The following is a 20,154-nucleotide window of genomic DNA, read 5'->3' as shown; positions in this document are numbered from 1 at the left end:
CTAAAAATACTATCATTCACTGCCAGTCTAGATAAAACTGCATTGACAAGGCAAAGAAAGTGTCTGCCTCAGGCTTCCCACCTGGCCCAGCGGAGCACCTGGGCCCGGGGAAAGGGCCTAGTCTTCAGGTCCACTCTTGCTGTCTCTACTTCAGCCAGAGAACCTAGAGGCCACGCCTTGGCTCGGCAGGGCCGTGTCCAGCTTCTCTCCATAAGTGTCCTCGTTCTCCATCCAGGTAGAGTCAGACCCCCTGGGAAGAAAGATCAGGATATGGGGAGGTAGGGGGAGCTCAGGATGTGAAAGTGCAAGTGCAGGGCGTGAGGTCCTCTTAAATAAGAGCTCATAGAGTCCACAGGAGGTGGATGCATTTCAGGTGTTGAATTTTGGGGGGAACAGATAAAGATACTCTGCTTTAGACTCTTTAAAACATAACTTCTCTTCTTCACAGCTGGAGAACAGGAGGGCGGGAAGAGGGGGACCCCGTGTTGGTCCATCAGAGTAACACCAGATGCTGGCCCGCCACAGAGCATATCCACCAACCTGGAGAATCCGAGGGGCCAGAGATATCTACAAGCTGCTGACAGCAAACATGGGGTTGACCAGATTTCCCTGCACTACAGGCGCTTCAGTGGGCAAAAGCCCAACATGAAGCTGCAGCTCAAGGTCACCTTCAGGAATATAGATGCCTGAATGAGATGTACCACCAGAAACAGAGGAAGGCTTGAAGCCATCTGTGTGCTGTGCTGAGTGGGCATAAGAGGGAGGAGCAGGAGGTAAGAAGAAGCCAGGCTGAGATGGAAAGACCACAGACCACATCCACTGAGATGGAGAAGACTAGGCTAAAGTGAAGATGGAAAGGAACCAAAGTTGGCGACGAGGAGGGGAACGGGCAGAACATCAAGTCCAGTGATTCAGAATAGTGGTTCTCAAAGTGTGGTCCAGGGGCCACCAGGGGTACCCCAGACCCCTCGACAGGGGCCATGATGTCAAAAGTCTTTTCATAATAACACTAAAGTTTGTCTTTTCTGCTCTTGGGCCCCTGCACTGGCAGTGCGAAAGTGGTGGTGGGTGAAAGTTCTGGGCTCAGAACACATCAAGCCAGAGGAGCAGACTGTCCCTCTGCTCTCAGAAAGAAAAGCAAAGCGTGTCTTATGAAGTGTGTCTTTGATTGACAGCATGCTAAGTGGGACTTCCCTGGTGCCAGGGGTTAGGAATCCGCCTGCCAACAGGGGACACGGGTTCTTCCTGGGCCTGTGACGATCCCAGATGCTGCCAGGCCATATGGAAGCCCGCCTGCCCTGTTCAGTCACTCAGTCGTGTCTGACTCTTTGCAACCCCATGGGCTGCAGCATGTCAGGCTTCCCTGCCCTTCACCATTTTCCAGAGCTTGCTCAAACTCATGTCCATTGAGTCGATGATGCCATCCAACCATCTCATCCTCTGTCACCCCCTTCTGCTCATGCCCTCCATGTGCCCCAACATCAGAGTCTTTTCCAATGAGTCGGGTCTTCGCATCAGGTGGCCAAAGTATTGTTGGAGCTTCAGCTTCAACATCAGTCCTTCCCATGAATATTCACGGATGATTTCCTTTAGGATGGACTGGCCCTAGAGTTCTACAAGAGAAGCCATCGCAATGAGAGGCCCTCATACGGCAATGAAGAGTAGCCGCTGCTCACTGCACCTGGAAAAAGCCTGCATGCAGCAACAAAGACCCAGCAGTAGCCGCTGCTCACTGCAACTGGAAAGAGCCTGCATGCAGCAACAAAGACCCAGCACAGCCAAAAATAAACTAATTAATTAATTAAAGAGTACGTCAAGTGATGGTATTAGTTGCTGGTGACAAAATCCAGGCTTTCAAGCTCAGAGAAGCCTTTTGGAAAACTTATATGTCTCTGCTGCCCTGAGCTTCAGAGTTTTCTGTCGCAGAGAGGTTTCTGATGAGATCACAGCGATAATGATAAATGTGATTGCTTTGGTTATGTATAATGTAACGTACTGACATCGGCAAAGTCTGCACAGGTGTCAGCAAAGCACATGTGGATAGAAGAACCATTCCATGTGCAACACGGACCAGTGGATTTTAATGTAACAGGGAAGTTCATTGACATGGCTTCAGATTCCACATTACAACTTTAAGAAACTACCAGTCACAGGGTTTTCATGTATTGTCAGAACATAACACCCACAATCATCTGGAAAGGCTCCTCCTTCTTTTTCCTACTACATCTGTATGAAGTCCAATTTTCTTCAACAACACATTAGAACAGCCTGAGTGCAGAGGAAATATCAGAATTCAGTCATCTCCAATCAAGCCAGACATGGAAGGGGTTTTCAAAAAACACAGAACAATGCCATTGTCTTCATTTATGTTTTTGTTTTGGAAAAATTTATTTTTCATAGCATTTTTATTATGTTATAAGGGGGCTACTATACTTTAAATAAATGAACAACTACTTTTTAAATGCCCAGTTTCAATTTTTGATGAGTAAGTATACACAGATATAACCCAGGTAAGCAAAACCTCTTTGGAGTTTTCAAAAATTTAAGAATCTATCAGGTCCCTCAGGGCAAAATGCTTGAGAACCACTTATTTTGAAGCCACACGTTTACTCTCCTGAATGCAGAGGAAAGGGCTGAAGAGACAGGAGTGCGGAGAGAAGACGATGGCCAGGGCAGAGAAGGGCAAACACCTGGCAGGTAATTCAGGCACACCTCGGAGTCACTGTGGGTTTGCACCAGACCACCACAATAAAGCGAGTATTGCAATAAAGTGAGTCACAGGAATTTCTTGGTTTCCCAGTGCAAATAAAAGTTATGTTTGCACTATACTGAGGTCTAGTAGGTACGCAACAGCATTATGTTTGAAAAAACAATGCACATACTTTAAAGTACTTAAGCATTATAAATTGTTAACCATCTTCTGAGTCATGTTCTGTTTGATGGTGGGGGGACAGCTCTGTGCTGATGGCTGCTGACTGATCAGGGAAGTAGTTGCTGAAGGCTGGGGTGGCTGTGGCAACTTCTTAAAATAAGACAATGAAGTCTGCTGTGTGGATGGACTCTTCCTTTCACGAACAGATTTTTTGTAGCATGCAATGCTATTTGACAGCACTTTACCCGCAGTAGAACTTCTTTCAAAATTGGAGTTAATTCTCTCAAATTCTGTTTTTGCTTTGCCAATCAAGTTTATGAATATTCTAAATGCTTTTTTTTTGTCATTTCAATAACCTTCACACCATCTTCACCAGGATAGACCCATCTCAAGAAACCACTTTCTTTGCTCATTTGTAAGAAGCAACTCCTCATCTGTTTAAGTTGGACCATGAGATTGCATCAATTCCCTCACATCTTAGGCTCCACCTCTCATTCTAGTTCTCTTGATACTTCCATCACATCTGCAGTGATTTCCTTCATTGAAGTCTTGAACTCCTTAAAGCCACCTGTGAGGGCTGGAATCAACTTCTTCCACACTCCTGCTAATGTTGGTACTTTGACCTCTTCCCATGAATCACGGGTGTTCTTTAAAGCATCCAGAATGACAAGTCTCTTCCAAAAGGTTTTCCATTTATTTTCCCCAGATTTATCCGAGGAATCACTACCTACGGCAGCTATAGCCTCCTGAAAGAGATTTCTTAAAGAATAAGACTTGAAAGTCAACATTCCTCCTTGAACCATGGGCTGCAGGGTGGACATGTGTTATAAAGTATGAAAACTCTATTAATATCACTGTTCATCTCCATAAGAGCTCTTGGGGGATGTTTCCCATTGTCACTGAGTAGTAATATTTTGAAAGGAATCTTTTTCTGAGCAGTGGGTCTCATCAGTGAGCTTAAAATATCCAGTGAACCATATTGTACACAGATGCGCTGTTCATCCAGGCTCTGTTGCTCCGTTTACAGAGCACAGGCACAGTGGATCTGGCAGCTCTTCAGGGCCTTGGGATTTTCACAATGGTAAACAAGCACTGGCTTCAACTTAAAGTCATCGGCTGCATTAGCCCCTAAAAGAGGGTCAGCCTGACCTTTGGCACTTTGAAGCCAGGCATTGACTTCTCCTCTCTAGCTATGAAAGTTCTAGATGGCACCTAAAATCAAGGTGTTGGCAGGAGTGTGATCCTTCCTGGAGGCTCTGGGGGAAGGTCTGGTCCCTTGTTTTTTTCCAGCTTCTAGAAGGCACCTGCATTCCCTGGCTCACGGCTCTTCTTCCATCTTCAGAGTCAGCAGTAGTGGGTTGAGTCCTTCTCACAATAAATGACACTTACACGTTGTCCTGTCTCCCCCTTCGTTTATTTATCAGGCTCCTTGTGATCACACTGACCTACCTGGTTAGCCCGATTGTGCCCCTGCATCCAGGCCCCTGACTAGCAGGTTTTATTGCATCTGCAATTTTTATTCCCCTTTGCCACATAGCCCAACATACTCATAGACTGGGGGATTAGGAAATGGGCATGTTTTGGGGTTTGTTATTCTGCCAGGATTCAGAGGGGAAAGTGTGTGAGCAGAGATCTTACTCCCAACCGAGAGATTTCAAGTATGAACTTCCTACCCCCGTCCTTCCTGAGAAAACAACTTGAAGATGTGCTCCAGAGGACTGAAAATCGAATCTCTAGTATGACACTTAAGAATGAGTGCGAAAGAACCAATGGGGCACAGAACTGAGGGACAATAGTATTAAAAGTATGTCAACCAGATGAAACATAAGTGTCAGAGAGAATTGCTGAAAGAGGACAAGCATCAAGTAGTAAGGATCAAAAGAAAGTACATGATCTAAGGTCCTGACTATACGAATAAGTATCAGGAATTTTAATGAGGGAAACGGAAACTTGCTGAAGTTCAGTGGTTTTTCCAGCAGTCATGTATGGATGTGAGAGTTGGACCATAAAGAAGGTTGAGCCCTGAAGAGCTGATGCTTTCAAACTGCGGTGCTAAAGACTCTTGAGAGGCAGCAAGGAGATTACACCAGTTAATCCCAAAGGAAATCTACCCTGAATATTCATTGAAGGACTGATGCTGAAGCTGAAGCGCCAGCACTTTGGCCACCCAGTGCGAAGAGTTGACTCATTGGAAAGGACCTTGATGCTGAAAAAGATTGAAGGCAGGAGGAGAAGGGGCAGCAGTCGATGAGATGGTTAGATAGCATCACCGACTCGATGCACGTGAGTTTGAGCAAGCTCCGGGAGATGTGGAGGCCAGAGGAGCCTGGGTGCTGCAGTCCATAAGCTTGCAAAGAGTCGGACACGACTTGGGGACTGAACAACAATAGCAAAGTTCTTCGAAGTCTTCTGAACGGAGTGAGCAAATGATGAAAAAAAGATAAAGAGGAATTATATAGTGATGTGTGAACGACAGACCGCTGAGAGGGAGCCTTACCGAAATCTCGTAAGTGATCTCAGACCAAAGTTAATCTCCAGGCTTTGCTGGCAGCTGACTTCCTGGTTCAGCTTCTGTGTTTCCAACCCTGGAGCTGTCTGTCAGTGGTGCTAAGTGGCCCAGCAAAGGGCGACTTCAAATTCCTTATTATTGATTTATTTTTAGAGCAAGTCATGGTTTGCAAGCCATGCCTCACACCAGAAGCTCTTTCACGGATAATCTCAGGCATTTGGGTTTGTTTGCAAAGATTACAAATCCACATCACCACCTGTTTGCCTTTCTGGGGATGGTTCACAGCCTAATATTTGACTTGTGGGCTGTGCCCTTGAAAACAGTGTTCTATGTAGGAAAATTCGGGTCCTCACCCAGCGACATGAGTCACCCATGCATTCTCATTTACCCCTTTCCTTTTTGAACATGGGGGTTTCTGTGTTTTTCTAATTTGGAGACTTCTTTATCATTCTAATTTTAAGACTTTCTTTATAGGTCAAAGATGTAACTCATTGCCATTTCTGTTAAAATTTTCTTCTAATTTTTAAACATTAAACACTGTCTTTTAAAATTCAGATGTACATGTTTAGTCAATACTTATCGATATGCTGTGATTTCCACCTGTCTTGTCACAGGTAGGTTTCCCACCTCAAGATTAGGTACATGTTCATCTATATTTTCTTCCAGTAATTTTCATAGTTTCATGCTTTACATTTTTAATATATCAATTAGAAATTGAACTTAGGTCACACTCCCTCCCCAAGTCTTGTACTCACGGTCAACTGTCCCGACACTCTGCTTTAATTAATCCTTCCCTTTCTCACTGATATGAAATGCTGCCACTGTACTGGAAACTGTTACACACGCTTGGTCGCATTTTAGAACGTACAGGCTGGTTCACTGATTACTTACATCTGTGAAAGGCCCATGTTATGCTAATTAATGTGGCACCAAATACGTTTTGTTATCTCCTGGAATACGGCCCTGCTTATTAGTCTTATTTAAATTGCTGTGTCTTACGTCTTCATTTGCTATAATGTTTTTTTCATATTCCCCAAATGCCTTAGGAATTTGACACTAATTCCTCAAGAGCCAACATCATTGCAGCATTCTTCCCATACAGAGGATGGGATACCATCTGTTACAATTGACAGTTTTGGTATGTTGTTTAGTGATGCTTTATACTATTCTTTATTGGCTATTACATATTTCTTTTTTTATTGGAGTATAATTTCTTTACAGTGTTCTGTTGGTTTCTGCTGTACAATGAAGTGAGTCAGCCGTATGTCTACATATAGCGTCTCCCTCTTGGACGTCCCGCCCACTCCCCCATCTAGGTTATCACAGAACATTGAATTGAACTGCCTGTGCTATTCAGCAGGATCCCACTAGCTAGCTATTTTATACATGGGAGTGTACTTATGTCAAAGCTACTCTCCCAATCCACCTCACCTTCCCCTTCCTCCTTACGTACTTCATATTTTCTTTTTATAAATAGGATTTTTCTATGTACATTCTGATTGGTTACCTCTGATGTCTACAAAGGGGACACTGATTTTATTTTATATTCTTGTATCTTATATAGCTAGACTACTAAATTCTCTCTCTTTTTTTTTAATTTTGTAGGTAACTATCTTAGTTTTTACCTTCTGCAGGTAATAGTTTTGGCTTTCCCTGTCCATTGGTAACTATGTATTTTGTTACTTTCTCTAAGTGCATTGGCTAGCACTAATAGACGGAGAAGGTGATGGCACCCCACTCTAGTACTCTCGCCTGGAAAATCCCACGGACGGAGGAGCCTGGTAGGCTGCAGTCCATGGGGTCGCTCGAGTCAGACACGACTGAGCGACTTCACTTTCACTTTTCACTTTCATGCATTGGAGAAGGAAATGGCAAGCCACTCCAGTGTTGTTGCCTGGAGAATCCCAGGGACAGGGGAGCCTGGTGGGCTGCCGTCTATGGGGTCACACAGAATTGGACACGACGGAAGCGACTTAGCAGCAGCAGCACTAATAAAACATTCTAAATTGGTCATGATAAGTGGCAATGAAAGAAATTCTTTTCTTGTTTCTAACATTAATGTATCATGATGGCTATTGTTTGAAGCATTTTTTCATCATGTTAAAAAAGTATCCTTTAATTTCAATTTTATTACTTAAAAAATCATCAAAAATAGTGTGCTACCAAACACTCTTCCACAGTACTGAGATAAGCATAAGTTTTGTCTCCTTAGCCGGTGACGTCCGATACAATTTCAGTGATGATGGAAACGTTCTATATTTGCTGGTCCAGTGTGGCAGCCACTATCCATGTGTGTGGCTACTGAAAACTTGACATCTGACTGATGAGACAGAAGAACTGATTTTTAAGTTGCGTTCAATTAATTTAAATAGACACACGTGGCTAGTGGCCTCCATGACAGCCTTAGGCATATTAAAATGGTGATTTAACTGAGCTCTATTTTTCCTCCTTTATCTTTGTTAATATAGGCTATCAGAGTGAGCCTAATGAACTTTTTTTTCCTGGTCTGAAGTGGTTTAAACAGCGTAGGAATTCTTTGTCCTTTGGGTACGTGAAAGATTAAAGATCTGAAGGGGTCCAGATGCTTTCATGGACTTTGAGAAGACATGTCTTAGGCACCTTGTCCCTTTAATGCGCCAGAAGAAGGAAGAGGGGCCTTCAGAGTAACCACAGAGAAAAACCAGGAAGGTGTGGGAAAAGAAATACCAGTTACAGACACGGGATCGGTGAGGAGGGCAGAGTCCAAGGTCAGGGAAGACTAGGGGCTGAGAAGGGGCTTCGACTGGGCCCCGAGGCGTAGCTGCCAAGACAGACCAGTGGGCCGTGAGGCAGATGGAAGGATGTGCAGCACTTGGATCATCTGAAATGAAGGGAGCAAGACGTGCCAGCATTTAGCAGGGCGCTGGGGCCAAAGGAAAGGCTTTCCGTGTTTTTTGTTTGTTCTTGGTTTTGCTTTGTTTGTTTCAATGTGGTGCTAGACCCTACTGACAGTCCAAGCAGAAGCCAGAGGACAGAAAGGGAGTAGCTGAGGCAGCTCCAGGAGCGGGGAGCAGAGGAAAGGTCCAGAGTGCTGGCAAGGACAGGGAGAGGGAAGACAGGGTGGATGTGAATATGGTAAGTGCAGGGGTGGGGGAGGTGGTGCCTGGCAGCCTCGAGCCTTCGGTGAGGAAGCAGGCGAGCTCATTCCAAGACCTGGGGTCTTGAAGGGGAGTGAAGGCTTGATGAGCTGCCTAAAGGTTTCTGTGCGTTTTGGGGTTTGGGGTCCTCTGGAGTGCAGCCCTGTGTTCTGAGGGGAAGCCAAGAATAACATCACACTCCGCACAGTAAATACCCCACTGCCCAGTCTCTGGTCGCACAAGCCAACTTCAGGGAGACATTATATCTGCCTGGGGCTAAATTAGAGGCTATACGGCGTCCCCCTTCCTCCTTAAATTCCCAAAATAGTCTGCAGGGAAAGCTTTTTGGAAGCTCCACAAGGCCTCCGTCACTCAGGAGCTAGCCTCCCAGGGACATCCTGCTGGTCAGTTTGGAGGGGAGCTGTCCGAGAGGTCTACCAGCAGGCCTGGTGGTCCCTGGAACAAATGTGTTCTATGCGGGGCATCTCGTTAGGAGGCTCGCAGCGAACACAGACCAAGATGCTCCAGCCTGTGCCCTTCAACACCGGCTGGCATCCGTCTTCCCCACAGGGCCGCAAGTGTCCCCCACAAATGGCAGGAGGTCAGGCCTGGCCGAGGGGGTCAGAGGCTTTCATGTTGTGGGGATGGTCTACTGGGCATTAGGCATTAGGGTCAGGGCCTGGGCCAGCTCACTGGTCACTCACTTTGGCAGGAGAAGTCAAGGTGCTGGTCCTGCCATGTGGGAGAGGGTGCTGGAACCTTCGCCCAGGCCCTGCCCCAGTATCCTTTACAGGGGGATGCTCCCACTTGGGGAGAAAAACGGAGCAGCAACCCATCTAACACACACTTCTGTTCACTTTGTAAATATGAAATGAAACGCATTTTTGTTTGATTGTTTCCTAATGGGTATATTTGGTGCATCGTCTCTCAGTAAATCGACCTTGCTGCTGGTGAACCGACGTTGAGCGCACACACTGTGTCCATCTGATGTGATGGGAAAGTTCTTTCTGAGTAATGAATATGTTTGGTTCTTGGTTTCACAGTTTTTACCCCCCTATTGACTTTGTTCTCTCAATGACCTTGGTAAGGTTTTGAGCTGGCCCATCCATTTGGTCTCTCTTTTGGAGTGTGTCAAAGACATCAGAAAATCATCTGATTGCTGTACATTTGAAACTAACACAGCCTTGTAAGTCAACTATATTTCAATAACAATTAAAAAAAACCCTGCTCATCTGAACAACCCCTGAGCCGCTCAGTTTGTTACAGGCCCCGCTCAGTGCTCAGCTGAGGGCCAGTGCCTGCATTCAGGCCATTGTTGATTCAGAGATTAGAGACCCAGGAACTGGGAGCACCATGAGGACCCCAAGGGACCATGCAGAAACCCCAGTGTGCTACAGAGACTGGGATATTGTGGTTGCAGGAAATGGATGGTTAACATGGAAATTGGTTAAATGCGGAGATTAACATTGAGATAAGGCCAGGAAGAAGGAGGTTTATGATTTTTTAAATGTCTTCAGTTTCGTAACAGACTGCTGGTATTTTAGCCGATGCACTCACTCTACAGGACCAGCGTCAGTGTCCACACGCCGAAAGGTCCTTATTCTGGGCTGTGCCCTTCCTGAGTCTCAGCCCCGCCTGAGTGGAACGTGAACCCGTGGGTTCTGGCCTCACGGAGCCGCATGACCACATGCCTGGGTCCTGCTCCCCGGGGGTCAGGGGGACACTGGAGAAAAGGCTTGTCACAGGCAGAGGTGGCTTCACCTCTTGCTGCACGGATAACCAATGACACCGAGCAAGAGACAAGCGCATCGGTGTTTCCACGAATGCCCTTCACTCAGCCCCGCGGCTTATCTTTCCAAGTGCATCACCAGCGGGCCGGTGCGCACAGGAGGAGCTAACGGAGGAGCACTCCCGGGGTGCCAGCATCCTCGCCTTGGCTCTGGCGTGGATTCTCCCAACCACCACCTCTCCGCATGCGGACACTTCCAGGGACCACGTCCTGCGCTGTTGTATTTAACAAGCTCACCCCTGATTGTCACATGTCTGGCCGAGAAGACGCTAAATTCTGAGAAGGAGGCTTCGGGGCCTTCTGAACAAGGACGTCACCCTGACCTTAAACGACTGACCAGGGACCTGACCTGATCCACGGGCCCCCCCAGGAGAGGGGTGTCACCAGCGGGATCCTTTGGAGACTTCCTTTCTAGCAGTAACTGGAGGCTACCAGGTTGTGTCTCCCCTTTGCAACCTGAAATGGCTACAAGAAATATGGAAAATAGGGTGATGGGGGTCAGCAGGGTGTGGTGCTCCCTATAGGCAGGAAACAGGAATTTCTGCAAAACTACCTGGGTTCTGCCTGGACAGAGGGAGGGGCTGACGCCCTCAAAGGTCTCCCTGGAGAACTGGGATCCCCTGCCCTCTGATCGATCTGTGCTTCTATAAAGGCATGGAATGGGAGGGTCTGAGCTGCCATTAAAAATAAGAGTGACAAGAGCTGGGCTGCCTGGGGGGCTGTGATCCCCAGACAGGAAGGACCAGGCGGGCTCTGTCACTAACAGCGTGTGGCCGTGGTCCCAGGCGCAGCTTCCAGGTTGAGGCAAAGACAGGAGACACAAGGCAAGGCGGGCGCCTGCCCCAGTCAGGACCGGGACGACGCCCGAGGCTGGCTCTGGGCCCTGGTCCTGGGGTTGTGGCCACTGATGGGAGTCAGGGCTCCAGACACCAGTGGGGTGAAAGCTGCTTCGTAATGAAAACCCTGGGGGTGACCTGCAGCCCAGGACAGAGCAGAGGGGAGGGGGGCTGTGCAGAGAGGCAGCAAGAAGCCTCCTGGTGCTGCCCCAGACCCTTCCCCACCATCACCAAGGGGTGCTGGGCTCCACTGAACTTGTTTCACTGGACAGCTTGTCAACACCTTGACTCCTAAGCTCCAGGCCCAGAAGAGAGTTGTGTGCTTGCTTTAGGCCACGGGATTTGGCTTGATTACAGTAGCCATGGCCTCTGTAGGTGGATACTCCCACAGTCCTGTCTTGCTGGGCTCCCGTCTGGTATGTGGGGGGCCGCCCTGTCCACCTCACATCTAATGGGCCACCCAGTGTCCACAGATCTGTGTCCTGGTTCCCTCCATACCTGTTCCGTCCTCAGCTTTCCCGGGTGAGGTGAGGACCCCTCCACAGCCACAGTTACTCAGGCCCTGACTCTGGAGTCATCCGTGACCTCAACGTTGCCCCTAAAATCAAGACCCCACAGCCAGCCCTTCAGCAAACTTGCTGGCTCCCCCTTGACAGCTCACTTGACCGCTTCTCAGAAGCCCGCCGGCTGCAGAGCAGAATCTGGGTCTTGTTACTCCCTCGCCTAAAGGCCTGCGGCCACGCAGAGAACAGCCAGTCCACGTCCCCGCTGGACCCTCAGCCCCCACCCCAGCTCTGACCTCCTCTCTGCCCTCCACCGCCAGGAGCCTTTCAGGCCTTTCCCTTGGCCACTTCCCACCTGCCTTGAGTCTTCACTTAACTTCTCCTTTGCAATAGGCCTGCAACCCACAAAATACCCCAAGGCAACAAGGGAGCCCAGGAGACAGCTAAGCCTTGGAGGTTTGGTGGAGGAAGAAGCAAAGCAGAGGAAGAACATTTAACACCAAGGGGGCTTTAGTTCAGCCCACGGGAGAGACCTGCAAGATGGTGCTGGGCCTCCACAGTGAGGATGGAGTGCCCCCAGTTCTGCTGGGAAGACGTAAAAGCCCGCCTTTGTCCTGAAAACCCTTGATCCTGGCTTCTGGGTGTTGCAGATCAGCATCAAGACTTTCCCTCTTCATCACCTTTACTCATGCAAGGCCGTGGTCTTAGCATTAGCAGAGAATGTCACCCTGGCACTGGATCAAGTTGAAATAAAACTATTCAGGGAACGTCTGACCATCAGGAGGGAAGTCAGAGCTCCTGGTTTTAATTAAGGGGGAACTGAGGCCAGAAAGCACGTGACTTTCATCCAGTGTCCTCCACCGAGTTACTGCTGTCTGCCTGCCCAGAGGCCCCCAGGGATCCCCTCCAGAGATGCTAGGGCCAGCTGCACGGGCCCCAGCTGCATGGGTCCCAGGTGTGAGGGTCCCAGCTGCAAGGGCCCCAGGTGTGAGGGTCCCAGCTGCACGGGTCCCAGCTGCGAGGGCCCCGCCACACACTCACTCTAGTCTTTCCTCTTCTTTCCTCCGAAGGTTGAAGTCCCGTTGAACCACCTCCCAGACATGCTTGGCCTCTTCATCCGTGAGCTTGGAAAGATCCAGTGTCTTCCCCATCTCTGCTGCTCGTCAAGGTCACACCTGGAGTAACACAGGGCCCAGCAGTCAGCCCAGGAAGCCTGTGCGGGTGCCGGGCGAGTCACAAAGGAAGAGACAACGCAGAAAACACCAATTTCCCAGGAGCTGGAACCTGGGTTAGGTCGTTTTTGAAAACAGGCAAACATGTGTCTGGAAACACACACAGTCAAAATAAGGGAACCCACGTGTAGAGTCCCCACAGCTCAGAGTCAGAATTCAGATGACACTGCCCTTTCTGGACACTGAAGATCTCAATTCACACCAAGAGGACAAAGGAAGGAAAACCCAGCTGTCACAAACCAAGAGAAGCAGAAGCAGAACCACCTTTCTCGCTACTCAGGGTGCGCTCCGTGGACCAGCAGCATCTCCCGGAGCCTGTGAGAAATGCAGACTCCCAGGCCCGGGCCCTTCTGATTCAGGATCTGCGTTCTGACAAGGTCCTCGAGGGGTCCTCCACCTGTCTCCACCCCCCACCCCCCAGCACGCCCACCCCTTGAGCGTGTCTTCACACCTCCTAACAGCTGGTGGAGCATCATTTCATATATCGTGATGACCGTGACCTCCCCCTGGCACTCGGGGACACATTTTGGTGCCCCCACCTCTCTGGTCTGTGGCAGGTGGACAGCTGACCCTTGGCCAGAGACCACGATTGCTGCACTCAGTCCAGCTCTGTTCTGGCAGGAGGGGGCTGGGGGGCAGATTCTGTTTGGGTGATGGGATCCTGGTGGGAACTGAAAGCTCAAGAATCTCTGTGCGACTTCAGCGAGTCTTCATGAAGGACCGAAACCCGCTTTTCAGGAATATCAGAGAAGGGACCCAGTCTGTCTGGTCTCACTGGGAAGCCTCAAACACCAACCAAAGACGCAAATCTGCTTCTGAATTCTGAGCAGCATCTCCATTCACTGACGCTGACCTCCTGAAAGTGATCTCTGTGCAAATGCAAGCAACACTTGCTCTGTGCTAGAAAGCAAGTTTGCTCTACAAGAGGTTAATTATGAAGAGTGTCATTTTCTGAGTAACACTCAGATACCACTTGAAATGAACGTGGCCACAGAGATCCGGTGGCTGTCAAACTATGCCTTAAAATAGGTGAAAAATAATTTCTAATTTTTTTTTTGCACTGACCCTCTCAATATTTCCAAACTCAAGCACTGCACTATGCATGTTGTATTAATAGGATGCCCTGATGGGTCAGAATCATTCAAATTATTTTCTTTACACTTGAACTGAGATTTTTGGACATGAAAAACATTAAACCCAAACTGACTCTTGATGCTTCCCCAGAGCACATAGCTTCTGTTTGTCTTTAAAAAATGGAACAAAAAGTCATTTGATGGATGCCTGGGGTTTATTCCTCTTTGCTTTTTACTGTCGTTGAGAAAATTCTATCATAAGAAGAACATTCATTTGAAATTCTATTTTCAGAGCAGATGAAAGCTGTGACTATCAGCTGAGTAGTCAGCATTCTCTCTCCTCTCCTAAAGGAAAAGTCACAATTTCAGGCTTCATTTCAAGAAACTTAACTTGTGAGGTGTGAGGGAGAAAAACAAAACAAAAAGAAACCAGTATATTTTCCTTGCCATGCAAGCTTAACTGTCTTAGAGTGGGTCAGTGACTGATGACCCATGGATGAAGGACCCACTGGGGGTCAGAACGCCTGCCTGGAGGCTTCGCACCCAGAGGACGCACCCCGTGCCCCTCTCAAGCCTGTCTCTTCTGTTTGATGCTTCTTTCTAACGAGGATGGCACCTGGCTTCCCTGCGCAGACAGCAAAGTCGATCGCAGCCTAGGGACTGGCGATACTGGGCCAGGGAGTCACCTCCAGAGAGCAGGGTGCCTGCCAGGGACGGGGTGGGGAAGACACCCAGGCTGGCTGCCCGCTGCCTGGAGTGAGGCCGGGCAGAAGCTGCTGAGACGTGAACAGAGAGATGGCCAGGGCACAGTGCTTCAAGGGAACCAGGGCATCATGACTTAGCACCAACTCAGAGGTGCCAGGGTTGACCCTGAGTTATTAAGTGAAAGTGTTCATCTCTCAGTCGTGTCCGACAGCTTGTGACCACCCCCCACCCCCTACACCCCATGGACTGTAGCCTGCCTATGTCCATGGGATTCTCCAGGCAAGAATACCGGAGTGTGTAGTTATTCCCCTCTCCAGGGGATCTTCCTGACCCAGGGATCAAACTCAGGTCTCAAACACTGCAGGCAGATTCTTCACGGTCTAAGCCACCAGGGAAACGGATGTGTGTTCATGATGCTGTTTGGTGAAGCCAGGAATGAGGTGATACAGAGTTTGAAGAACAAGCATCCCACGTAGCTAACCCAAGAGCGGACTGTCGGTACTTCATGGGGTAGACATAATCTGAAAACTTTTACTCTGGTGCCTGTTTTTAGCTCTGGCCCAACTTCTGGGTGAGCAGGCGGTGCTGGGAGAGGAGGGGAGGAGAGTGATTGCAAACTTCAGACCCACCCCATCCATCGGACCCTATGCCATGCAGCCGGGAGGTGATGCCTCCCAGGGAAGCAGGTTCCCAGGGCAGCCAGGGGTCAGCAGCCTGTGGTCCCCGACACGGGGCTTTATTACGGTGACCAACCTTCCCATTCAGTGAGTTGATGAAGTGCAGAGGCTTAAAGGTTTTAATTATTTTTGTTAGTTTACTTTGGTGGTGGTGGTGGTGGTGATGGGTGGGTGGAGGTGGTAGTTTTAAAGCTTTTTTTTTCCATCTTGGACCCAGTTGGTTCTAGCTAGTTTTTTTTTTTTTTTTTAACTTTTAATTTTTCATTAGGGTGCAGCCAATTAACCGACAGTGTGATAGTTTCACGTGAACCGCCGAGACTCAGCCATACATACACATGTATCCCTTTCTCCCCCAAACTCCCCTCCCATCCAGGCTGCCACATAACATTGAGCAGAGTTCCCTGTGCTATACAGTAGGTCCTTGATGGTTATCCATTTAAAATATAGCAGCGTGTACATGTCCGTCCCAAACTCCCTATCCATCCCATTCTCCTATCTTTCCAAGGGCAGTGGTAAGTTCATTCTCTTTGAGTCTGCTTCTGTTTTATAAATTCATTTGTATAATTTCTTTTTAGATTACACATATAAGGAATGTCAAACCATATTTCTTCTTCTCTGACAGACTTTGCTCAGTATGACAATCTCTAGATCATCCATGTTGCTGCAAATGGCATTTCAGTTTTAACAGCAGAGTAATATTCCATTACTTAACCAACAAAGTTCTGTCTAGTCAAAGTTATGGTTTTTTTCCAGTAGTCATGTATGGATATGAGAATTGGACTATAAAGAAAGCTGAACACTGAAGAATTGATGCCTTTGAACTGTGGTGTTGGAGAAGACTCTTGAGAGTCCCTTGGACTGCAAGGAGATTCAACCAGTCCATCCTAAAGGAGATCAGTCCTGAATATTCATTGGAAGGACAGATGCTAAAGCTGAAACTCCAATACTTTGGCCACCTGACGTGAAGAACTGACTCCTTGGAAAAGAGCCTGATGCTGGGAAAGAGTGAGGGCAGGAGGAGAAGGGGATGATAGAGGATGAGATGGTTGGATGGCATCACGGACAAAATGGACATGAATTTGAGCAAGCTCCGGGAGTTGGTGATGGACAGGGAAGCCTGGTAATGCAGTCCATGGAGTCGCAAAGAGTTGGACATGACGGAGTGACTGAACTGAACTGAATATTCCATTGTATATATGTACCACATTTTCTTTATCCATTTCTCTGTTGGTAGACATTTAGGTTGCTAAAGCTTTTTAAAAACTATCTTTAGAAAATAACCTTAAACTGAATGGAGAATATGCTTGATTTCAGAAACCAAAGGGCATAAACTGAAAGACACTGGCAATTGGGCCATGAGCTGTTAGCACCCTTCCGGCTTGTGTCAGGCTGGTATGTTGATGGGGCACTTGGGATGTGGTAGAAGGGCCTGCCAGATGCTCTGTCAGGTATGGCCACACGTAAGGACCCTGGATTCATGGAGGGGGCAGCCTTTCAGCCATGGTCATCTCTCCCACCACTCCCCTCTTTGCTCACCAAGACCCTGGTCTCCACCAGGTATCCCTCCAACCACCACAGTCAGGGGGGAAATGTGGGAGCAGAGCCTGACCTGGGTCTGCCTAAGTGCCCTGCTAACACAGGTCATTCCAGACCCACAGAGCGGACAGGGTTCTGACCTGCCCTGGCCCGGGGGAACCTCCCAGGGTGTGCGTGCTGGGGAGGGCAGACTCCCCAGGCTCTATCTGCCCCTGGTTCCACTCGGGTGTAGATAACACCTAGTCATGAGCTTCCTGAACAAAACACTTTCAATTTGTGCCTGGTCCAGGGCTCAGATTTAATCACATTGTTAATCTTTGAGACTGTTAGCCCTCCCCAGTCATTTGTAAGTTGTAATGGAGGAAAGAGAACCTTACATGGAAGTTAATGAGTTGGAAAGAGACAGTGGAACTGGTTTTACAAAGCGGGTAGCCTAAACCCGGATCACTGCATTTCAGTCGTGGCTCATCTGTGTCTGTTAAAGATTTGAGTTCATATTTTGACCCCATTAAGGGGAAATATGGGTGGGGGTTCTTCCTACACACAACTTGGGCTGGAGGGGCCCCCTGAGCCTGGGAACAAACGCAAGAATGAGTCCTCACGGCCATCACCGCCTGAGCTGATAAACTTTCCAGCAAGCCCAAGTTCCTCTTCAACACCCTACTAACAATGCCAGGAATGTGCTCTGACTCAGAACCAGGTGGGTGACCCTTACCGATAAAAATACAGGCACATTCAGGGGGAAGGCTCAGGTGCTAGCTGGGGGCAGGGGGGCTGTGCATTAACCCTTTGTGGCTGCTTCCCAAATGCTGTCCTCAGAGTGGGGCTGTGAGGTTACTTCTGCAGGCAGGGCTGGCTTCCCAGACACGCAACCAACCCCTCAACCTTCCTCAGCAGCAACATGAGCACGTTTCCATCCTGCCCCTGCAGGTGCTCTGAAATCACCCCAGCAGCTCGGGCCCTGCTGCTTGCCTCCCTCTTGCTCCATCTCTCCACTCTCTCAGCTCCCTGGGGAGCTGCTGGAAACCTTGTTTCTACACGGACATCCTTCCACACTTGCACGAATCCTCAGCTACAGACTCCAGAGCAAGGATGGAGCCCCAGGTGATGCTGCAGGACAAGGATGCCCTGAGGGTCAGGGGCTGGGCTCCAATCCTGGTTCAGGCACCAGCCAGCCCCCATGACTGAGGACCAGTCCCCTTCCTCTGCAGTCTCAGCGTTTACAGCTGTGCCATGACTTCTCCAGCTCTCTCTAGCTTTGGGTGACACCAGGATGTTGGAATTAGAGGGAGAGGTCATAGGGTGGGTGCAGGGGAGGGGGCCTCATCTTCCAGAGATTGCTTCTGCAGAGAATGAGACAGGCAGCTCCCGAACAGTGACCCAATGGCAGGGGCGGGGGCCCCCATAGGCCATCACCATGCTGCCATCCGAGGGCACCAAAGCCACCCTTCCGAGTAGCCTGCAGGGCTCTGGCTCCTCTTCACCAATCCCCAAGCCTCCCCCTGAGTTGGCCTTAACGTTTCAGTCACTAATGCCTTAATCAATAAGGCCCCTTGCCTGCTAGTCTGTGTGCCTGGACCAGTCCTCAGTCACTCCTGCGGGGCACCTACCACTGTATCCAGAGTTTGGACGTAGGGGGAGCGCAGGGACCTATGACTGGTGCTTGGATTCTAAGGCATGAGGCCCTGGAGGCCCAGGTACGGGGCTTTTGCCCAAGAAAGCTGGGTCTTGCTGAGGCCTAGTGGAGTGGCCAACAGAGGGCTAGATGGTAAAAGATGGACGTGAGTGGCTGAACCCAGGTGCCAATGTCACTGCTCCCCCACCATGGTCTTTAAGCCTGACCGTCTCCCTGGGCTTCATGGCGATGGGCATTGCTGCCTTCGCACCCAGTGGGCCAGTGGGGCCTCGCCACCCCCTCAATCACTCCAGCCTCTCAGAAAGCAATATGGAACTAAGACGGAAAAAATCAAACACAGAAAAATGTAAAGGTCCCAGCCCAGCTGAAAATGGAGTGGGGTTCTCAACACGTGGTTAAGGTGTGCAGGACACAGGTGTCTGAGCTCGGGAGACCGGAGGGCCTTTGTAGGCAGGACTGGCTCGGGCTTCCCAGGAGGTGCTCGTGTAAAGAGGAGATGCCAGAGACAAGTGTTTGATCCCTGGTGGGTTGGGAAGGTCCCCTGGAGGAGGGCATGGCAACCCCCTCCAGTATTCCTGCCTGGAGCACCCCATGGACAGAGGAGCCTGGCGGGCCACAGCTGAAGCGTGCCTCACTTTCTGGCTTGGGCAGGGGCCTGGGGCCAGTGGCCACTACCTGACTCCCTTCACCTGCAGACCCGTCCCCTGGGCCCTGTGGGCTGGTCTGCGGGCCTGTCAGCAAACACAATTCCAATACCAGTGGGGCTTTCAGGGGCCCCAAGTCCAGGACACCTCCTCCCATGCCAGGACGCCCTAGGGCTCTCTTTCTGGCAGGAGTCGCTCCCCAAACAGCCTCCGCCCGAGGAGTGACCTGCCCCCACTTAGTCTCGGAGCGGCAGGCTCAGCCCTGTCTGCAGAGCCATCGCCAACAGGACTTCTGATGGAAACCATCGATTTGCCCAAAATGGGCTCCCGAGGACCCAGACCTCCGGTTAGGCTTTCCAGGTGAAGCTTGGCTTTCGGGTTCGGGGAGGGGGGATGGGTGGGGGGCTAGGAGCGTCCTCCTCACCAGTCAGGAGGGACCGAGGCCTGGGGGGCTGTTGGGGGCGTTTTCACACCGGCGGGGCTGCAGCCAGCACCGCGGACCCGCCCCACGCCCGGGTTCTCCCTGAACTCACCGACTCCGTTCCCAGGGGTGTCGGCCCTGACCGCCGGGACTCCGGGGTTGCCCGCTCCGGTCCTGCCAGGGAGAGCGAGGCGACCGGGCGGCGTCGGGGCTCAGGGCTCTGAGGCCAGGCGGGCCGATCGGGCCGGGCAGGGCGCAGGGCGGCGGGAGGGCGAGGTCCGGGCGCCCGCGGGGATCACGAGGGCCGCGCCCGCCCCGCCCAGCTCCGGGAGCAGCTAGCACCTCCGGGTGCGGGCGGCGACTGGGGCGGGCACCCGGGCGCCCGCGCGGGAGGCGCCCGCGCCAGGCAGAGACCATCGCTCCTCGCCCACAGGCCGCTTGGCGGAGGAAGGCGGCGGCGGCGGGGAGGGCAGGCCCGGGCCCGCACCTGGGGAGTCGGGCCGGTAACGCGGCCGCCGCGGTAGCCCTCGGCGCGGAGGGACCTGGGGGCCTTTCGCGCCCTCGGACCGCACGCTTTCTGACTTAATTCCCATCCCAGCTCTGCA

The 20,154-nt window shown here is 50.3% G+C and overlaps 1 protein-coding gene across 2 annotated transcripts in view; it reads right to left on the bottom strand.

Moving 5' to 3' along the window:
- MLPH (melanophilin) overlaps positions 1-19,857 on the bottom strand; it is a 46,523-nt gene extending 26,666 nt beyond the window's left edge. Inside the window, exons 1-2 of one of the 2 annotated variants that reach the window (XM_070786942.1) lie at positions 19,662-19,857; positions 12,667-12,800 (exon numbers count right to left, since the gene is read on the bottom strand). In XM_070786942.1, the coding sequence (XP_070643043.1) occupies positions 12,667-12,776 (110 nt within the window). In that variant the 5' untranslated portion in view covers positions 12,777-12,800; positions 19,662-19,857. The remainder of the gene's footprint in view (positions 1-12,666; positions 12,801-19,661) is intronic. The other variant, XM_070786943.1, reaches the window with a different exon arrangement.
- Between the last annotated feature and the right edge of the window lie 297 nt (positions 19,858-20,154).

The sequence above is a fragment of the Bos indicus genome, chromosome 3 (assembly GCF_029378745.1).
Source record: "Bos indicus isolate NIAB-ARS_2022 breed Sahiwal x Tharparkar chromosome 3, NIAB-ARS_B.indTharparkar_mat_pri_1.0, whole genome shotgun sequence".
Lineage (NCBI taxonomy): Eukaryota > Metazoa > Chordata > Mammalia > Artiodactyla > Bovidae > Bos > Bos indicus.
Note: the sequence above shows the minus strand (reverse complement) of the source record. Positions and strands in the feature narration are given on the sequence as shown.